General features: G+C 33.1%; 1 protein-coding gene across 12 annotated transcripts; it reads left to right on the top strand.

Moving 5' to 3' along the window:
* The first annotated feature begins 1,522 nt into the window (after positions 1-1,522).
* On the top strand, positions 1,523-20,706 carry FH (frataxin-like protein). 12 transcript variants are annotated; one of them, XM_068616210.1, is made up of 9 exons: positions 1,523-1,699; positions 1,784-1,903; positions 5,669-5,725; positions 17,351-17,441; positions 17,539-17,788; positions 18,355-18,427; positions 18,704-18,751; positions 19,112-19,206; positions 20,257-20,706. In XM_068616210.1, exons 5-9 carry the CDS (start codon positions 17,556-17,558, stop codon positions 20,384-20,386), a joined length of 579 nt encoding a protein of 192 aa, XP_068472311.1. In that variant the 5' UTR covers positions 1,523-1,699; positions 1,784-1,903; positions 5,669-5,725; positions 17,351-17,441; positions 17,539-17,555; the 3' UTR covers positions 20,387-20,706. The 12 variants fall into 12 exon arrangements, 9 of the variants coding, with proteins under 9 accessions (XP_068472311.1, XP_068472308.1, XP_068472309.1 ...); XM_068616208.1 differs by having other exon boundaries at positions 1,546-1,699; positions 17,351-17,446; XM_068616207.2 differs by lacking the exon at positions 1,784-1,903 and having other exon boundaries at positions 1,531-1,699.
* Positions 20,707-22,189: the final 1,483 nt, after the last annotated feature.

The following is a 22,189-nucleotide window of genomic DNA, read 5'->3' as shown; positions in this document are numbered from 1 at the left end:
TTCACGTCCTGTCCCACAGAGCCATGTAGGTCACCCAAGGCAAGGACTTAGCCTCTTTGTTGAACAAGTTACAGCTCGAGACTGAGGGGCTTGTGTACCGACCAGTCCTTGGGCGTTGTTGACCACTGGTAATGTTGGTGCCACGTAAGCGGGGTCCCGCGAGTAGCGTGAGCCAGTATCTCGCGGGGCACGTGCGTCAAGGAGCCAAAGAGTGGTCAGACATTGGTCATCAGGATGTACCAACGTGCCACTAGACAGTGTGGAGTTGTCGGACATCGGGAACCCGAACAGTAGAGCTGGGCCACGAGAGGTGGATCCCAAACCACACACCAATTACCAGTAAAGGAGAAACCTAGATCACGAGGGTCTATGCGTGTAGAGTGGATGACGCGTTCAGGCGTAACACAAGTATAGAGCCACCAGAAAGATATGACTTGTTAGGGTCGCGTTCCAGGGGTGAACTGCACGCATGGCACGTGAACAACTAGGGCCCCATATTAACATATGGATTTTGACATAGTCCCCCATATTTTTGTATTTTCTTTCTTTTTTCTATTTTTTAATAATACTTTTTTTCATGTGATGACAAATGATTGTTGTTACTTTGAAGTGTCAACCTTGCTGAGATGTCAAGTTGCATAATGATGCATAACATGAAAATTTTTATAAAAAAAAAGTTATATACAAGGAGGAAAAACCCTACATTACATCTATTAATAAAATACATTTTTAGCTTAAACATGATCCAAACTAATCCAGAATACCTCTAATGAGAACTATGAAATACAATGACCAAATAGAAAAAGAAGTTACAAATATGACAAAAAAAAAAGTAAGTCTCAATAAATCTTTTCTAGTATGCTCGAACTAATTTTACACATTTTTGTCATGTTTGGACCTTTTGGTTCAACATTATTTGAGTTTCATAATCTTCTTTCGACAAAATTTAATGGAATAAGTTTTATGTATTGAACCAATTTAAAAAAAAAAAAATTGTATCCCAAAACATAAAACAACTATTGTTTCAAAAAGAAGATATTATCTCATATTTAAGAGTTAAAAAAAAAAATCTTTTAAAAGATAAATAACTAAAATAAATTTTAATAGTTAAAAAAAGAAAGTATATTTTAACCTTCAAACTTATTACTATTGATCTATTTCTCTAAACATGATTGCCATCTTCATTTCTCATCCCAATGAATGGATATAAACACTTTTTATCATAACTTTTTCTTAATGTGTGTTTCCTTTGAACTTCTTTTTTATTTTAACTTGTAAAACTCTACATTTACATTTGTTTAATAATCTTTCTGTTTTGTTTGGTTGAACTCCAATGGGATTTTAAGGGTCATACCAATTGAGAGAAATTTGAGGAACATATCATTTTTTTTTGTAGAGTTGAAAATTTTATACTTAATATTATTACAAAATCTTTTTTTGAGATAAAAAATTCTGAAATAAATTATCAATTTCAAGCTCAATTTTAATCTAAATATCTATTGTAAAGTGAAGGGTATTTATCGTTTGATCTCATCTTCGTAGTCTCTTGTTTTGTTTTTCAAATAAAGGTTTCATCTCCAATATCATTCCAGTGACCATCCTAAATGCAAGAGCTTCCAAAGCCATTTCCGTTATTCTCCGAACAAACCCTACCCCTTATGAGTCTCTGATCTTCTCTTCTTCGGAGCTGAACTCCTGGGTGAGCACGCTTTTCATTCATAAGTTTTAAAATTTTCATTCTTTAAAATATTTTTGACTCTGAATTTTATGCTTTGGAATGTAGTTATTTTAGGTATCTTATGATTCCTTGAGGGTTTGTGTTCCTTTTCTTGGTTGTGGATTGTGATTTAATTATGGTTCTCTTCTTATCTCTCTACACCAGACGACACCCCTAGGGATGGAGGTACAGTGATACCTTCGACCTTAATTACTCACACAAAACTTTATATTGATTTTTATGTTCATATGAAATTTTCTTGTATGTTCTAAGATATTGTATTTCCTCCCACCCACACAACATGAGATTCCAATGATTTTGTACATGATGCTAACACTTATTTTCCATTTATTGTTCAGTCCTTAATTTTGGAACAAATTTTGAAGTATACCTAATGCTGGATGAGAAAGTTTGGTTAAGATTAACAAACTTGACAAAGATTGTGCAATCCTTTCCGAAAATGAACTCTTAACATTTTAAACCACATCCTATAATTCGTATAATCGTGTTGCATATTGAACTAAAGTTTCACATGTTAGGATGATTAGTTGTTCCCATCTTTCTATTACCCATGGGTATGATAGCACAACCTTGAACCATAATTGATAGTCATTGACTTGTGTTTAGAAGTTGAAAGTTGACTGTGCATTCAGTTATTTATTATTAGTATACTACTATAAATAAATTTTAATATCCAAGTACTAGGAATCTTCTAGAATGTTTGGCTTTCTTTATCTGTCATCCAATTTGGAAGCATCTAGAAAAATGGTGTACTTTTATTGATTCAAATGGTTATTGTTAAATGTGTCGGTATTGGATTTTTTAGGCTTCTTTAGCTGATTGATTTTACTCTTTGATAGATTCTTCAGGTGAGGGTATTTTAGTTACACCTGGTCTCTGAGTCTTTTATGTGTATAGAAACATGTTGTTTACATTTGTCCTGGTTCAACACTTACAAGTTCACATTCACGCCAAGGGTTTGCCAAACCTCACCCAAATTTGGAAGTCTGGTATGGAAGGATGGTTTCCAGACTGTGAGAAGCCCCATTGTGCTAACATGGCTGGCACAACTAATGTGAATTTCAATGGGACTACTTACAAGTTCAGTAGTATTTCTTTTTTGCAATAAGAAAATCTTCTGTACTAGGAACTAGAAGTTCACCCTTTTGTATTATAAGAGAAGTCATTGTTTTAGTATTCTATCCTATGTTCCTCTTCTCTACCTTAGATTAAACCAACACTATAAATTCAAAGTTTCAAAATACTTAAAATTGCCAACAATATGGAACTTACTTCTGATTCTGAAATCTCAATTACTGTGACTATGTTAACTACTTCTTGTTTCCCACTGTTTTAGATTATATGCTCATGCTTTCCGAATATTCTCATTAATTCTTTCTCCCAGTTTTTCTACAATGATTTTTTATATTTTAAATTCTGTTTTTATATTCCTCTTACTTGGGTTCGACTTGGTTTGGCTTGCAACATGGAGTGGTAGTCAAACTTTGATGGCTGTTGTTGAGTTTGTGGTAAAGGATCTCAAAACGCTTATGAATTAATCTAGTTAGATAATGATCACAAACACTCCACAGATTCCTGTGTGTGAACAATATGGCTTAATTATGTTCATGAAGGTACTTGTGAGGGTAAACTACTGTTTTTTGGAGGCAAATATATTTGATTGGAGGTAAACTACTTTTTCTTAATAAAATAAAACATGTTTATTTCTTTTAAATTTGGTGAATAGTAAAACCAACTGAAAATGTACTAAAAAAAGATTCTTTATTTCCTGTTGGAATCACTTAATCAATTGTGCCTTTGGTTTTCCGATAAACAAACTAATGTCCTGCATGATCCGCATTATTGATTTTGGACTTTATATGGTGTGTTTATGAACAATATTTAGAACATCGGATACGAGATATACATGACTAGAATGGTGACAAGGTCTTTGTTGGAACACATCTTGGGTGCCTTGAACTTTACATTCCACAGTTGAAGTCTCATGTCTCAACTCCCTTGATTATCATTGATCTTCAGCATTTTGTTGGTCGTTTACCTGCTTTTATTCTTTAGTATCTGATTTTTTTGCCCAAGGAACTGAACAATAGGAAGTCAAGACAATATATAATAGTATACACATGCAATCTTTTTGTTTTTGCTGAAAAAATGTAATTGTTCTTTTGGAAGATCATATAGTGCATGAAATGTAACAGAACTTGGATGCCAAGAGTAAGGATTGCACTGTCACAAATGAGTATATGACAATATTCATTAGTTAATTTTTCTTATGATGTAAGCATCACCCGTCATTTATGATAGTTGAGTCTAGACAGACCCTTTTGACCATTTGGAACAAACAATTTAATGGATATCAGAAGGATGAACCAAAGCATTTACTAATCAAGCTGCACTGCTTTTTTCCAGCTATTTCAATGTTTCTTCACCTGGCTTGTTTTCTCTGCCTGTGAACTTAATTTTAAGTTGAACAAAAAATGCTCGTTGCATGTCTATCTCAACTGCCAAATGGCCGGCCTCATATTTGTGGTCCTATCCTAAGTACTTGTACAGATTCATACACACTATTCTTTTTAGCGTGTAGAGTTCAGTTTTTTTCTCTCTGTATAATGCGTTAAAATGCACGACTCCAATAAATCTACTTCCCAATGTTTTTCATAATTCAAAACTAGGAGCATAGTTTGTGGATGGTATGTGACAAGACAATTTAGATGAGTGTAATTGAATTGAAACTTATTGGAGCACAAGTATGCATTTGATGTCTTACACTATATAAAAATAAACAAGCAAGTAAGCTAACTATAACGCAAATATTTAGAACATATTGGTGAATAAATTCTATAAAGCCTTTCTGTTTCTTGTGCTCTTTTGGTGGGTATAGTATCACTTCTTTCTAGTGTTGGTGTCTTGTGTAGTTGTTTTGGCTGATTGGTGTCTTTTGGATGGAGTGGCATGGTCTTGGTTATGTGGTTGTCTTGTGTGATGTTTCTGCTTGGATTGCTTTGGGGGACCTATTAGTTTTGTTGTTTGTTCAGGTTAGCTTTTTCTGAGCTTGATTGGAGTTGTTTCTGAGTTGGCAGTGGTGTGCTGCTCTTAACAGAGGCAGTAGGTACCTTGTCGCACAACCACTTGCTGACCTGCTCTGCTTGTGTTATGTGTATCTTTGTTTTGTCTTGGGCTGCGCTGTGTTTGCTGTTGATGAACTTGGGGTGAGCGGTCTGGCCCTTTGGAAATGTGGGGGATGGTTGTGCTCTTCAGTGTGGCTGGTTGTTTTGCAGGCTTGTGTGTGAGTCTTTGGTCCGGTGCCAATTATACTATAGACATGATCAAAATGTTGTTATATGCTCACGAATGTTATACTTAGTAGAAGACATGTACTGTGGTGAGTTTTGTTTTTTTTAACCAAATAGCAGAGGAGAAAAGAGGAGAAGAGGTTTTGAAATTAGGGTTTTTAAATCCCAATTTATTACACGGTACAAAACGAAGCAATATTCTGTACCTCCTTATTAGGCACAGAATAGGGGTGAACTGTATATTTAGTAGTTGGCTGAGGGTTTTATACAACATGAAGGGTTCTGCATTTGTTTTATAAAAGATAGTTATTAGAGGCATGTGGTCTGGTGTGCTTTTTAGGTGCAGTGGATGAGAGTCGAGCTGGTTTTCTATCGGGGATTGTGGACTATGTTGTGTACTGTGGTCTTGTAGAAGGGAGAGGGATACACATGTGGATATGGTAGTACATAAAATAAAATATGTGATCCATTGTGAGGCATTTCACAATTAGTGAATTTGTATGCCACATTGCTATAACTGTGTATCTTGGCTTTTTCGAGAAGTTCTATAGAAGATTGTTGTTCTCCTTACTCGTGTTTCCTGATTTATTTGTTGAGTTATAATATTAAGTTTATGATCTATCCTTTACTTGTGATGCAGAAACAGTTGTCATAGTCTTCTCACACAACAGAAGGTTCTATGGTTCTCAACTTCAAAGTATGTTTTCCTTCACTATTCCATTTATTATGCTTAATAAATAGAACTGCTGTAGATATTCTATTATTGATGAAATTCATGTATTTACTTGTTATACTGTTGTGGAAAAAATTGTAGATTTGGGGCTACGGGTAGTCTTTTTAATTTACTCTTGAATCTTTTAAATTGGTTTTATAAAATTTTAAATTGGTTTTATAAAATGGAGATACACTCAAGTTCTAAGGTCCACATAATTAAGGTACATGTAATATATTATTCTATATTGTAGATGGTAATACGAATCAAGGTTAAAGCCTTTAATTAATTTGTTCCAGAGCCAACGGTATCATAAAAAAATTTCGCATATTGATGAAGACATATACGATAGGTAACTTATAAATGAAGAAATAAGTGTTAAAAAACTTGAATCAAACTTTTAAGGGTTTGAAAAAGTGAGGTCAATCTGCTGATAAACTTTAAGAAAACTGTTTGGTAGCAATTAATTATTTGTACGCAAATTTTTGGAGTCCAACTCATTTACCTAATCATACAACATATGAACACTGGCATAATTCAGAGGCTGTTGACCATATAAATGCTACACTATTAATAAAAACCTCTTCCCTTCCAATAGACACATTAAGAAATTACCACATATATTATAGAACCATGCTATTGTGAACAATGTATATGTGACCTCACTGTTGCTATTTAATTAACAACACATTTGGGAAATTGTACCTCTTTCTCGCTGCATATGAAGGCATCATGAATTTGGGTCCTTATTCAATTTTTTTGAACATCACGACACGACTGCCTAATAGTTCATAGTGGGGATATTATTCTGTTCTTGTACAAAATATAACATTTATAAGAATTTGATATTATACATTTTGTATTGTAAGTTTTAGGTTTTTATTTTAGTAACGAGACACATCTATATAACTAATGCAGGGACAAGTGCTATTGTTTTCCTTATATATATACCTTGCTTAAATTTTGTTTCAAGGTGAATTTGGCTATAAGATGAGTAATGTGATAGAGTGATAAAAGTAAATTAAAGTTGTAAAAAACATTATAAAATTATAAGAATAATAACTCTTATGATAATATGATCATATATTTTAAACAAAATGGACAATATAATTTCTCATTTTGTGCAACTCAACAGAAAGATGGGGAGAGCGAACAAACCTAACTTGTTTTTTAGTATCTTCTAATGGGTCTCCTCCTCAATAAGAGATGGCCATGCAGAGCTTCCTAACTGAACCTGATGACACTTAGAACCAACATATGCAAACAAGCCAAATTATGACAAACCATGAAACATGACAATGACTTCTAAGTTCTACCTTCTCGTAACCTCATAAACACATAAACATGGACATAATAAATAAATAAATAAACAATGGGAAAGAATGGTGGTATTGTACATGTTCACATGCAAGGGAGGCAAGCATGTTGACAAAACAGGTGGCCAAAACAGGGACCCTCTGATTTTCTTTGAAAGCCTACCAAAGTATATTATACCTATTTCTGTAATGCTCAAGCTAGAAGCATAGTTGGCTTATGGCCTCACGTTTCTCTTTAACACCTCTTATAGATCTTAAGCCTTTGCGTCTCAATCTCTTCCTCTAGTATCTTACCTCATGATGTTAGTTCTTCCACTCGTTTTTCTTTTCTATTTACCAGCATTCGAACATGGTGTGGTAGGACAAATGAAGTAGGATATTGTCTGAGCCGAGTAATATAAATTGTTCTACTTTAGGTAGAAATAAATTTCGCAGTCGGGAGTTGAAACCGGATTTCAACATGTAATTAAAGTTCTTCCACTCGTTTATGAGCCTCTTCAATCTCATTATCTCTTGAATTATCATTTTCTTAAATGAACCAACTTCTGCATTGAGGTTATCTCTTGAATTATCACTTTCTTAAGTGAACCAACTTCTGCATTGAGGTTATCTCTCTAATTTCAAAGTCTCAGGACTTTCATTGACATTTTTTCTATACTTCCTTTTGTTCTCAATGTTTGTCTTTGACAACTCATTTTCTCCTTTGAGGTTCTCTCCCATCTCTATTTCTTGAGAGTAGATTTTTTTGAACTTTGCTTTCAAAGATTGGCATTGACCATTCCCATTCTTTGATCTTCACCTCTAAAGAGTTTGTTCCCCAACAACTTGGCTATTTCATATTTCAAATTTGATGTCTCAAAGAACGTTTTCTATTCTACATCAAATAGAAGAGCTTTTAAATCCCTGACCTCATGATCCCAGTCTACTACATTAGTTCTCATCCCTGCATGCCTTTGTTGGAATTTTGATTTTTTCTCTTGAACACATCCCATTTGAACACATGCCCATAATAGTGCTATTTTGCTACATTTGTTTAAACAATGTATATCTAATCTCACTAATGCACATGTTTAGGTCCCCCTTTCCTTTGCTTGTTTTCCCTAAAGTCTTGAAAGATACCTAATATGAAAAAATCAAGAGAACATTTATAAAAATAGTCTAAAAAAAGACAAACTTAAAAAAACCATAATGTTTGACTTTTACATTTGTTCATTCTCATTAAAAAATACAACTTCTAGTTCTGGTGTTGGGTATGAAGCCAATACCAATTGGGTTGGGTTAACTAGACACCATGTTTAGTTCGTGGGTTTAATCATTGTGCCCCTTTTATAATCTCTATTTAAAGAGATCATTGTACTTGTAATTGGTGTGCAACAAAACATAATGAAAACCTAATAGTTGCCTGTGTGGATGTAGGTTGCAGTTGGCGACCGAACTGCGTTAAATCTTGTGTTATTTATTTTCTACAGTTGATTCGTGATTATGTGTGTTGCTTTCACGTGCGTTTTTTCCCATTAAGTGGCATCAAAGCTTGTAAGTTTACACACTAGAGATCCGATCAACATAAATTAATCGATGAGACGTGAAAATTGCGGCTGTAGCGGCATCCCAAAACTAGGGTATTGCAGGGGCGACAACAACGTTCCAAAGTTAGGGTTTCGCAGGAGCTGCAGTAGCGTCCCAAAGCTAGGGATTCGAGGAGGTTGTAGCAGTGTTCCAAAGCTAGGGCTTCACGGGGGCCTAGGATTCGCGACAACCCAGACCTGCGACTCGCGGCAGGTGTGCACAGTAGACGGTGCGACGTGCAGTGGTGTGGGTCGCGAATGGAGTGGTGACAGCTTGCGACGTTGTGCAAGTGGCTTGCTCGTAGTAGGGTAGTGTCTAGGTAGTGCGGCGGAGTGCGCCAGTGCGATGACAGATCGCGTTTCGCGGGGAACAGGTGCAGGTGCTTGCGGTGAGCAAGACGACACAGAGGTGCAATGCGATGACAATGACGGAAGACACAGGGTGGTGCGTGCATTTTTCTGCTGGTGCAACAGTGACGACGCAGTGCTAGGCACAGGGTGTGGCTGTTTTTCGCTGCGACACAGAGTTATGACACTTCAGCTACTTAGCCAGACTTACGTCAGTGAGCATTAAGTTCGATGATGAAGTTAAAGCTTTACTACTGCTATTGTCTTTGCCTGACAGTTGGTCTGAAACAGTTACAACAGTTACTAGTTCAGCGGGATCCGATGGATTCACTTTTGAGAAGATTCTTCATCTCATTCTTGGCGAGGATGTTCGAAGAAGGAGTTTTGGGGAATTATCTAGTGAATCGTTATATGTCATTAGAGGTAAGAAAAATATCAAAGATAGTTGGAGTAAGAACAAAAGAAGGTCAGTCAAAGACTTGACATTGCTCAAGTGTAACATGTTGGAACTGCAAGGAGGTAGGGCATTTCAGGAATCAATGTCCAAATGATAAATAAGTCAACATTGTAGAAGACTTTGCGGATGATGACCTTTTAGTCTGTTGTGCGGATATCAGTGTGGATTCCTGGGTCATGGATTCTGAAGTATTGCAAAATCTAGTTATTGGAGACTTTGGAAAGGTAAGACTAGCGAATAACAAAACTCTTGATATTACGGGCATGAGTGACATAGTGTTGAAGACACCAGTTGGTTTCTAGACTTTGAAGGATTTTAAAGTTGTTCCAAGTTTGACAAAAAGTTTGATTTCTGTTAGGTAGTTGGACGAACATGGACATGAAGGGAAGTTCAGAAATCAGTAGTGGAAGGTCGTCAAGGAAAATCTTGTCATGACCCGCGGAAGAAAGAGAGATTCGTTGTATATGGTCGGATTACCGTATGAGGGAGTGACCATCCCAGTTTAGAAGATAAACAAAGTCTAGTTCACAGAATCTCGTGGACAAAAGAGGGTTGTCTTTACAAAAGAGAAACCTAGAGTCATAGGTCAAATTCAGGATGAACGAGCATGGAAAGGTTCAGGTAGACCAGTCAGAGGTACTTATGGCAGTGGGAGCATGGGTCGTGCTTCAGCAGAGGTTCCTAAACGACAGTGGGTTAGGAGAACCAGTATTCTAGTTGTTGAAACATCTCTAGAAAATTTCTTGTTGAGTATGGAGTATGTTTGTTCTTAGGCTATTTCAGGATCCGACAGTTTCTGTAAGTGGGAGCCGGTAGGAACAGAGAACGGGTCAGTGACTGACGTGTTGAAACTCAGGGGAGTTTTAACGAAGTCTTCAAAATGATTAAGAATGTTGGTGACAACTAGAGGTGGAACATTGAGTTCCGTCGACAGATTACAGAAGTACATGTACACAGTTGAAACGCATGTGAACATTGTTTCGTGACTTCAAGTGGGAGATTGTTGAGTATGAAATCAAGACCAATTGAGTTGGGCTGACTAGACACAATGTTTAGTGAATGGGCTTAATCATTGTACACAGTTGAAGCGCAGGTGAACATTGTTCCATGGCTTCAAGTGGAAGATTGTTGGGTATGAAGCCAAGACCAATTGGGTTGGGCTGACTAGACACAATGTTTAGTGATTGAGCTTAATTATTGTGTCCCTTTTATAATATCTATTTAAAGAGATAATTGTACTTGTAATTAGTGTGCAACATGACAGAATGAAAACTTAATAGTTGCTCGTGTGGATGTAGGCTGCAGTTGGCGATCGAACCACGTTAAATCTTGTGTTGTTTATTTTCTGTAGTTGATTCGTGATTATGTGCGTTGCTTCCGCGTGCGTTTTTTTCCATTATCTGGTTCATCAAGAGATAAGCTAGCAATCTCAAGAATTCCATTGTCATCTAATGAAAAGTTATCTCCTGCAATATGCTACAATTTAATTTTCTCTTTGTATTTTGAGGAGTTTTTTTGAGAGAAGACGAAGATTACTATGGACAAATACTAGATCATCTGTCCTTTTAGGTGTCATCTTATTTCTTTCAAAGAATGTATAAAAGAGTAGGATATTCCAATTCCTTTCACAATAAAAAGAAGAACATGGTTGTCCAAGTAGCTTAAGAGCTATGTTATGAAGTGTTGGTGCACGAGTTTCATGAATAATTCAACATGATTTGGCTTCCATTATACTTCCATCCCCTAAAGAGCCAACATCGACAAAATCTTCTATTCCATTGAAAAGTTTGTGAACTCTATATTTACATATCCTTTTACATCCGCATAACCAAATACCTCTTAAAACACTTATTCCTTCCTTTCATGAGTAAATTTTACATAAGTTTTTTGTGAATCTTCATTTAATCATTTATAATTATAATATAAACATAAAAAATATATAAAAATAAATTAACATAATAAAGGATAATATATTATATATTTTAAAATATTATTCAATTATTAGTTATCTAAGAATATTCTTATATTTTTAATTTTATATAATTATTATAAAATATATTATCATCTTGTTTGGAGTGTGATTAGGTATATTTATATTAGTTTCATATAGTAAAAATAAATTAATATGAAAATTTACTTAAATTATAAAAATCAAATAAAATGATTTAATAAAAATTAATCTATAAATATAGAAAATAAAACAATATAACAAATTAAAATTAATTATAATATATTATATATTTTTAGAATAATATTCAATTGTTATGTTATTTATTTAAGGTTATTTTATTTTCTTCGTTTTAATATAATTATTATAAAAATATTATCTTTAATATTTAATTTTTTATGGAAAATTTTAATTAACCTTTTAAAAACAGTTTTTAAAATAATATTAATTTATTATGTTATTTAAGATTATTCTTATATTTTTAATTGTATATAATTATTATAAAATATATTAACATCTTGTTTGGAGTTTGATTAGGTATATTTATTTTAATTTCAGACAATAAAAATAAAGTAAATATAAAATTTACTTAATTTATAAAAATCAAATAAAATTATTTAATAAAAATTAATCTATAAATATAGAAAATAAAACAATATAACAAATTAAAATTAATTATAATATATTATATATTTTTAGAATAATATTCAATTGTTATGTTATTTATTTAAGGTTATTTTATTTTCTTCGTTTTAATATAATTATTATAAAAATATTATCTTTAATATTTAATTTTTTATGGAAAATTTTAATTAACCTTTTAAAAACAGTTTTTAAAATAATATTAATTTATTATGTTATTTAAGATTATTCTTATATTTTTAATTGTATATAATTATTATAAAATATATTAACATCTTGTTTGGAGTTTGATTAGGTATATTTATTTTAATTTCAGACAATAAAAATAAAGTAAATATAAAATTTACTTAATTTATAAAAATCAAATAAAATTATTTAATAAAAATTAATCTATAAATATAAAATAACATATAACATATAACAAATTAAAAATTAAAAATTAATTATAATATATTATATATTTTTAAAATAATATTCAATTTATGTTATTCATTTAAGGTTATTTTATATTTTTCGTTTTAATATATTTATAATAAAAATATTATCTTTATATTTAAATTTTCTTAAGGAAAAGTTTAGTTTACCTTTTACAAACATTATTTTTTAATAAAAAAATAATTTGTTATTTAAAAATAGATTTAAATTATTTTTTAAAAGTATTATTTTATTATGTTAGTAATTTAAAATAAAATAAAATATTTAAATTATATAAGAATACAAAATATTATATAATATATAATAAATTATATATAAATTAATTGAAAAAAATATTAAATTTAAAATCAATCCTTTAATGTTGTCTGTAAATGGCATTTCTGTTGGGAATGGTAGTGTGTTTAGGGTAAGGTTATTAAATTCGAAACTCAAATTCGTAAGAGTTTATTTTACTTAAAAAAAGTTAATAATATAATTACTTTCAAAGTAGTTAAAAGAGATAAGTAAACTATAAATATATGATTTTAAAATATTTTAAATAAAGAAGTTGATACAAATACTAAAAAAAAAAATTAAATTGCTCAAGTCACAAATATTAAATAATTAAAAATCATAAATATTATATTTCTATGTTCAATCCTCTAATTATGTCCATTAATATTTATCCCATATTTTTATTTAATATTTGATCTACATTTTGAAATATTTTTACTTTTATTAAAAATAGAAGATATAAAAAGATGCAATTAGATCTACCTGAGTTGAATCTCATCTACTCCCCAATTCCTAAAATACACTACAAATTCAATTTCTGAGCAAACAAAATAAAAATTTGCACTAAATTTTCTCAATTAAAAAAAAAGAAAAGAGAGTATTCCCAAAAAAAAAAATGCAACTCAATTAAGTAAAAAAATCCAATTTGGAGCACATCTTCTATTCTGTAGTCCAATAAAAAAAAAAACAGAACTTTAATAACCTAAATCACAATGCAACCCTAATTCCACACCACCCAACGGCACCACCGGACCATCGTCGACCTGCAACCCGCGACCACCGTACAAACGCACGAACCGTAACCTGCAACGAACGCACGAACCGCCACCACCGCCCGACGTCGTCTGCCCAATCGCCATCACCGCGCGACCTGCTCCGCTCGATCGCCACCACCGCCGCACTCATTCAGAGAAGACGCACCACCTCCGCACCAGAGAAGACGCAACGAATGTGACTGAAACCAAAACGCAACGCGAAACCCTAAAGTGAGTTTATTCCATTTAATTTTCTCCATTCAGAACGACACCGTTTTGGATTATAATGAAAACCCTACTGAACTCGCCAACTCGGAGCAGACTCGCAAGTTTGAACGAGTTCACTCCGAGTCTGCCGAGTTAACTAAAAAACCGAGTTTACTACCGATTTAACTCGGTGTGTATGTGGAAATGTAAACTCGGACGAGTCAACGTTGACTTAGTTGACTCGCGAGTTTGACAACCATAATTACAATTGAATGCAGTGTGGTGTGATGAATTCCAATTGATTAAAAGAAAGGCATAAACTAATGAATGGTACAGACATCATCATTCAGTGACTGTTGAAGCACGCAAAGGAATCCATTAGTCAGTGTGATAAGCTTACCTATTTTCTTGTTCCAGCAAAATTGTTTACTTGTTTTTCTTCTTTCTTCTGCTGCCAAGCTGCAATTCAGTTACCACATTGCTACTCAACTCCCTTTTTGCTCTCTCCGTTGCAACTCAACTCAACATTTCGGATAAATTTTTTTAAGGAATAAATATATTATTTGTTATTTTTTCTTTCTTTCTAAATTATAATGGATTCACGTCATATTTTTGTGTAATTTTGTTTAGAATGAAAGAAACTAAAGATAGGTAAGCTTCCTTATTAAAATATCAGTGACTTTAATGGATTCGTTTGCGCGCTTCAATAATTGTACCATTCATTAGTTTATGTTTTTTTTTTCAATTCAATTGGAATTCAGTAGAGACACATGCTGACAACATTCAACATTCTGAGCAAAGTTGCAATTTCCTGGCAACATTAAATGAGGGATTTTGGATTTAATATTTTTTTATTTAATTTATATTTTTTCAATTAACTTAAATATAATCAATTATATTCTTATATAATTTAAATATTATATTTTAATTTTAAATTACTAACATATAAAATAATATGTTTTTATAATTTAAATCTATTTTTAAATAGTAAATTAAATTTTTATTAAAAAATAATATTTTAAAATGGTAAATTAAACTTTTTTCTTGAGGGATAGAAGTAAAATGGACGCAATATCATGATGGATTGTTCATGGAGCTCATGCACTAACACTAACACTTCCAAGATGGCTCTTAAACTAGTACCCACTTCTTTATACTTTCTTTGGAAAGAAATAAGATGTCACCTAAAAGGGCAGGATCTAGTATTTGTCCATTGTAATCTTCGTTTTTCTCTCAAGAAACTCCTCAAGATACAAAGAGAAAACTAAATTGTGGGATATTGCAGGAAATGACTTTTCATTGGATGATGACAATGGAATTCTTGGGATTGCTAGCTTATCTCTTATGAACTAGAACTAGAAGTTGTATTTTCAATGAGAATGAACAAATGTAAAAGTCAAACAATATGGTTTACATAAATTTATCTTTTGTTAGACTATTTTTATAAATGTTTTTCATATTACAAAATATATTATTACATTTTAATATATATATATATATATATATATATATATAATTGTGTTCTATAATTTTCAATTTAACCATGTCTCTGTGTCTATGCTTCATAGACGTTATCAGCAAAGAAAAATATTATAAAATTGGTACATAGGTCTCAGTACAAACAGTTGGTGTCTAAATCATTGATTGAGCCAAGCAATACAACATCACATAACAATAAAAACCATATAAAGAGTAAAAAAACCAGCAACTCAATTCTACTCTACATATCCAGCAGCAACTTTCCTCTGCTCCCAAGCATATTGGTCATCTTATGATTTGCTTTAGAATTTGACAGTATAAATCATATCAAAGCTTCATTTCAACGAAAACACTCCATCATCCCATGCAGCTATTGCCAAGGCCAATGTATATAACAGAGATCTTGGATATTTTGATTGTTCTCCCTCTGTTGACTACACCCAGCTGATGTAACTTTGCTCGCCCCTGCACCTTTAATTCTTCAGTTAGCATCTGAACTCTGTAACTGATGTACGTTTACCCACCCCCACATCTAAATTTCTTCAGTTAGCATTCTGGCATGTTTGAACAATTAGCAGTCTGCAACCAGCCATACAGTGGACACAATTGGATTAATGCACCAATAAGAGAATAAGTTTGGCATTGCATTCATGCAGTGGTTGGAAAGAGATAAAAAAAATAGACATGTTATAACTTATAAGCATATAACGTTTGAAGAATATAAGTGTTGCATGTTCTTTTGCTCTGATATAGGGCACACCACTGTGAATTCTGCCAGTGTTAGTGATTGTAGCTGCAATACTTACTTCAGATCATGTTGTAGTTTATAAACACATTTGTCCTTTAATCCACCATCATGTTTAGAGAAATATATTAAAAGTGAAATGTGTTTATAAACTATTTTTAGTTTCAATTCCTAAACAAAATGGAACATCTTTTGTGTACTGGAAGACTAGCTCTGATTGAGGCCAGTGTGTACTCGTTTGGCAAACCTCCATGACAAGTGGGAGCTGAGTGTTGAGTTTGCCGACCCTTTTCCCTCTATTTCTCAAATCCTTTCTCTCTAATCCTCTATTGTCTTCACTTCTCTTTCCACAACCTTTTGGATAACCAATATCCATTAACTTTCTTCCTTTTTTGGGATATAAGACTTTAAATCTATCCACTTATTTGCATCGCTTTCCACTTTTTGCATTTTCGGGTTGTTTCCTATGTAGGATTCCAATTTTCTGTTGTATTCCTTTTTCTGATGTAGGTTGCCTCTTAATTCTTTATCCAATATGCGTTTTCTTGTAAAATTGTTTTCTGGGTTTTCTGTGTTGAAGTTGTTAATCTGAGAAAAATTAAAATATTCCTTTTTCTTTTTGGATTTTTGGGTGTTGAGATCATGGAAAACTATGAAGGTGTTGCTTTTATTTTATTATGTTGTCCTCTTTGGTGTATAACCTTAAATTTGACCAAATCAAACATGCCCCCAAACAGTTTGATGAAATGTTTGAAAGGGATACGGTTCACTGGAGAGTCGAGTCCAAATTTGTGGTTGCATACGGGCTACTGAAATATATAATGGTGTCTTCTTCTATTACTGTACACAAATATTGTATAAGTCATGTACAATGTTGAATCACTATATACTAAATTAGTTGAAATTTCTTGAGAGAAAGTTGTATTAAGATTTTACTTAATTTTTTCTGCAAATCAGATTTGCAATTTAAAATGAAATAACTTGGGTGGGAGTACTTCATGCTTAGGATATTACCATAATCTTAATGCTATGTTATTACTGGTTCACATGCCATATTGTAAAGAAAATATGTTATGGGGATGGTGTCAAATGATTTTTCCAGTACATCACATAGCTCAAATTAACAAGTGATTTCTTGGTATCTCATTTCTTGAAGTTGATTTATGTAGTTAGTTATGGAGGTTAGCTTCTGAAACTTCTTTGGTACCTTGTTCATTGAAAATGAATGCGAATAGTCTTATGCTTCTTTGGCATCTGGGGCCACACCTCCCTCAAGTACCTCTCTCTAGGATTAGCGTGCTCTGTTACTGATTGTGTTTGTTTTGACCAACAAGCCTTTGTTTCACTGTCATATATAGTATTTTCACATAAGTTCATTTAAACAAAAGTAATCAGCTAATTAAAAAATTTTATTTAACCGGTTGTTACCTTCTATTACAGGTCATAAGGAGTAGTCTACAGGTGTACCATTTTATTTAAACTTCACCCTTGCCAAACCCCTAAAGTTAAACATACCCATGCACATCCATAGGTAAGGTAAATTCATTTCTTCAAATACTATGTTTACTTGGTTCTTTTTTATTATTATTATTATTACAACTCGTAAGTGATATTTTTAACATTTGCAGCTGAGGTGAAAAAAGCTATGGCCTCAACGTTGGTTTTGCAGAGAAGGCTGTTCAGGCTTTTGCAACTGTTACCGCCTTCTTCATCTTCTTCCATTCATGCGGTCCCATTCCTTTCTGTACAAGCTTCAGAATGCACGTCTCTCTGCAGGAAAAATAGCCTTCTTCCTCCTTTCCCATCTTATTCCAGAAACTTGTGCTCTGGCAGTTTTAATCTTGATGAATCTCAAGCCCCCCTGACTATTGATTACCGGTATGTAATTGTTTTTCATCTAATATGTTCTTATTTGATAATTCTTTTAGTCAATAGGGCATTGTTCTGGCATATCACCATCTCCAGAAAGTGTCTGCACCATCTCTTGTGGGTGTCTGTGCTGTTGATGGTCAGCTCTGCCACCTTTTATCTCAGTTTCACGTTCAGAAAGAGGTGGTGGCTAGTAGGTATAGAAGGGAGCTGATTGATTAGGGTTTTGTCAGAAATGCGTCGTGGGCCAAATGTTTCTGCTTTAGTGGTTTTGGAGTCAACGACGCCCCAACAATCTTGGATTGAATACTAAGATTTGATTCTTGGAAGCCATAGAAAGTTGAGCTTTCCAATTTCAATCATGGTTTCCGTTTTTAAAAAAAAATTTAAAATTCAATTAATTTTGGAGCTAGTTGGGGTTTGACAATGGTGTGGATTTGTGAGTTCTTAAAAAAGCATATTTCTAAGAATTCATGTCAGTCATGTGCTAATTCCCCATTGGATGTACGGTATTGCAATTGTTTTGTTTTTTCGATGGGAAGAAATGACTTTGCTAACTATTGGTGTGAATGCAGTTCTCTACTGGATGAGGGTGAATTCCACAGACTGGCTGATTCCACAATACATAGCGTACAAGAGAAATTAGAGGTATCTCTAGCATTGCTTTGTGGTTTGCACCAACTTAAATTTGTAATATGGCAATCACAAGTCTCACATTCATCACAAATTTAGGTTAAGTTATCAACTCCTGCATCTTTGACAAATGTAATCAGAACAAAATAAATTATGCTCTAAATAAAAAGAGTTTCATTGGAAGATTGTCTAAGGTGGTGGTTGAAGCTGACAGCCCCAACCCATTAAATTCATATTGTTTTAATTTTAAGCTATGTTTGGTATTCATTTTGTTTGTTTGTTGCCTGACAGGACTATGGAGACTTAGTTGAAGTTGATGGATTTGACATAGACTATGGGGTAAGAATTTGTTTTTGTGAGAATAAGTTATAAATAAAGGATAAAAATAAAAATTACTTATCAATAAAAAACTATCGTAGAACATTACGTGTATTAGAAGTAAAACATGAAGTTGTATTGTTTATCAGGTGGTTATTTTGAACAATCAAATTTATAACATGATAAGATTTGCTTAAATAAAATTCCGTGTGACTATCTTGTCCGTAGAAAATAAATAGCTTTTTTAGTTTTCTTTTCTTCTTATTTTATTTATTTTCTTTCTATTACTTGCAAGATTTTAATTATTTTCTTCCTACGACTTTTAAGCGGCTTCTCTGCATGGTGGTGTATTATTAGTTTTTATATGGCTTTCCATTTCAGAATGATGTTTTGACTGTAAAACTTGGCGATCTTGGGACCTATGTATTGAACAAACAAACACCAAATCGACAACTTTGGCTGTCTTCTCCACTGAGGTATTGTGTGTGTTACCTGTCTATTTATAGTTAATTTTTTAGCTAGAATTTTTTTTAAGGTTTTAGTCTTTATACATGTGGCTTCATGTATTAAATTGCATATGAATAAATTATACTGGAGCCGTATACATAGACTTCTTCAGTATCCTTACGTGTTGGTGTGAGTGTGAGAATGAACTTGGGGAAAAGAGAATATTGGTGCTAGCCAACCAAATGGTGTTAAAAACTTTATCTTTAAAAATAAGTATTGTAACACGCTATTTTTTTTTTTTTTATCAGCAATGAATAAATTAAATAAAACGGAATACTTCAGGGGTATCCCAACCCTTTTACAAAAACACTATTAGGCCCTCCTATGCTTGAGACCCAAACATTATGGCTTTAAGCCATAAGAGCAAAAGTTCAACCTGCAGAAGCAATTTAAAAAACCAAAGCATAAATTAATACTGAGAGAAATCTTCTGGCTGGTGTGTAACCAACACCAGAGAGCATATTATAATACTAGCTTATGCACCAACCACCCCATACTAGCAGCAAGACGTCGCCTTGCTCTCTTTGGTTCAATCCAAAACGTACACTAGGCCAGTTTTTACTTCCCTGTATATTGTACTCTGCCTCCACACAGCTGCTCCAATCTGTTACGGTAACCCCTATTATAAGCCTAACTTCATTTGTTGCCTCACCTAAAGTGCGTAAGTCTGCTCCAGCAACCTTGAACCCCAGCTGCCATCAAGTCTTATCTATAACAGCATCAACCACTGAGTTAACTGGGAGCTCTAAATCTTCAACGTGTAGCACCCTACGTCCCTGCAGTTTGATCACAGCTACATTCCTCACAACCAGCTGTAGCAGGTCTGCAGAAAAACTCCCCCTAGCTGTAACACGCTATTATTTGGTTCAAATTTATTGAAAATAATAAAATTGAGTTAGACTCATTAAATAAAAAATGGGACTATCGATATTGTGATTTTCAATCAACTTGAGTTAATAATAGTCTGTTGGAGAGTATATTGAGACAGTTCTTTGATCTCTTGGACTTGTCTTGTGCAGTGGTCCGTCAAGGTTTGATTGGGATGGGGATGCTGAAGCTTGGATTTATAGACGGAAGAAAGCAAACTTGTATAAACTTTTGGAAGGCGAGTTGGAGCAGTTATGTGGCAAAACTTTAGTTCTTTCCTGAGATGTGGAAAAGGTGCTGCCAAATCTCGATTTTTATGTAGAAGAGAAGTTACTAGTGATGGTATCTTCCAAATAATCAGCAAAAATTGATAGTGATTAACAATTCTTGTAAGGATTATAGTCGCACTGTGGTAAATTATCCTAGCATTTTGGCTTCCAATTTTTGAGGTTTAGGTGTGCATGATAAATGCTCGTAAAAGGGAAATGGAGAATACAAAAGCTTTTAGACCTCTTGTTCGCAGGGCATGTTTCACGTGTAATTTCTGATTAGTTATGAGAAGATAACTATTATTTTAATTATAATTATTCTGCTTTGTAATATTCTTTTTCTCGAATAAACTGGTTCGGACAATGATATTTACTCTAATGTTTGATTTTGGTTTAAATGATCTAACCTTAGCATTACACACTTCAAAGCTCAAAGTGTAACCAAACTACTAATTATCACCGGAGCTACATTTTGATGCATATAGACTCTACTTTCATCCACTTAGCCATTTTGGTATAAATTTGAGAAAAAAAACATTTGAATTCATGTTATATACAAAATGTTTCAACATGATTACTCCGTACAAAACATTATGTCACATTTATTAGAGTTTGTATGTGCAAGACTTTGCGTGAGACTATTACATCGCTTAGTTTGCGTTTGCATGAGACGTCTGTCTAACTTGTCACCATTGTTTGGACCTCGTGCTAGAGTCTCATGTCAGAATCACTTGGTTTGTGTATCTAATAGAAGACAACAAGGTTGAGACACGTGTGTGACTCGTTACGGTGTGCTTCACTAAAAAGGTTTGCAATGAATCATGAGTTTGAAATAAAAAAAAATTACAAAAATTTGTAAGTGATGTGATGGATGTGATTAATAAAAAAATTATTTTTAATTAATAAAAAAAATAAAATTATAATTATGCTTTTATTATTGAAATTAATTAAAAATTAAATATAATTTACTATTTGTGCATGGAAATCATTAGGATTAAAACATTATTCTCACTAACTCAATCGAAAAACTAAATAAAATTTTAAATAAAGTTTGCATTTGACTATCACAAATGAAGCACACCATAATCACATAACCCATTTTCATCAAAAACAATAATGAACAATGATGTTTTCACTTATCTTTATCTTATGGGAGCTAATGGATTATGAAGAAGAACACACCATGAGCATCACACCAAATTGGTTAAAATGACCTATAGGAAATTGCAATGAGGAAAAAAAAAACTCATAATCGATTACCTCTTTCCATAATTGATTATGCATATCGATTATTTTGTCTTCTACCTCGTCACTACCTTTCGTCACTGTAAAAAGAAACACCCGCATCCAGTGAGACAAACCTTGAAGTCACCATCTGCAATCCAAAATTAATGGATCATAAAATCATTCAAATGAAGAAGTGCATGCACAAAAATAACACACATAATTGATTATACAATTAGATAATAGATTATCGTTGAATGAATACAACGTCTAATTGATTATCCTCTCACAATGAACACAATAATCGATTATTTTCAGAAAAAAATGGTGATGAGAATAAAAAAGATGTTGTTAATAGGAAGAATGGACAATGGCCAAATCATTTAAAGTTCTTCTTATTAGTCTTTTCAAAAGATGAGACCCAAGCCCAAAGCCCAAGCCCAAGAAGCCCAAGGCCACGCATTAAATAAAAGAGCATCATTTGAATTAATTTTGTATAGTTGTAGGAGGTGTGAATATTAAATAAAAAGTGTGAATAGTTAAGCGGGGTGTAGACGCATTTTAGGAGGTGCTGAAAATAGGAAGTGGGTCA

This window comes from Phaseolus vulgaris, chromosome 1, assembly GCF_051622355.1.
Source record: "Phaseolus vulgaris cultivar YP4 chromosome 1, ASM5162235v1, whole genome shotgun sequence".
In the NCBI taxonomy this organism is placed as follows: domain Eukaryota; kingdom Viridiplantae; phylum Streptophyta; class Magnoliopsida; order Fabales; family Fabaceae; genus Phaseolus; species Phaseolus vulgaris.
This window is presented reverse-complemented; position numbering and strand designations above follow the sequence as displayed.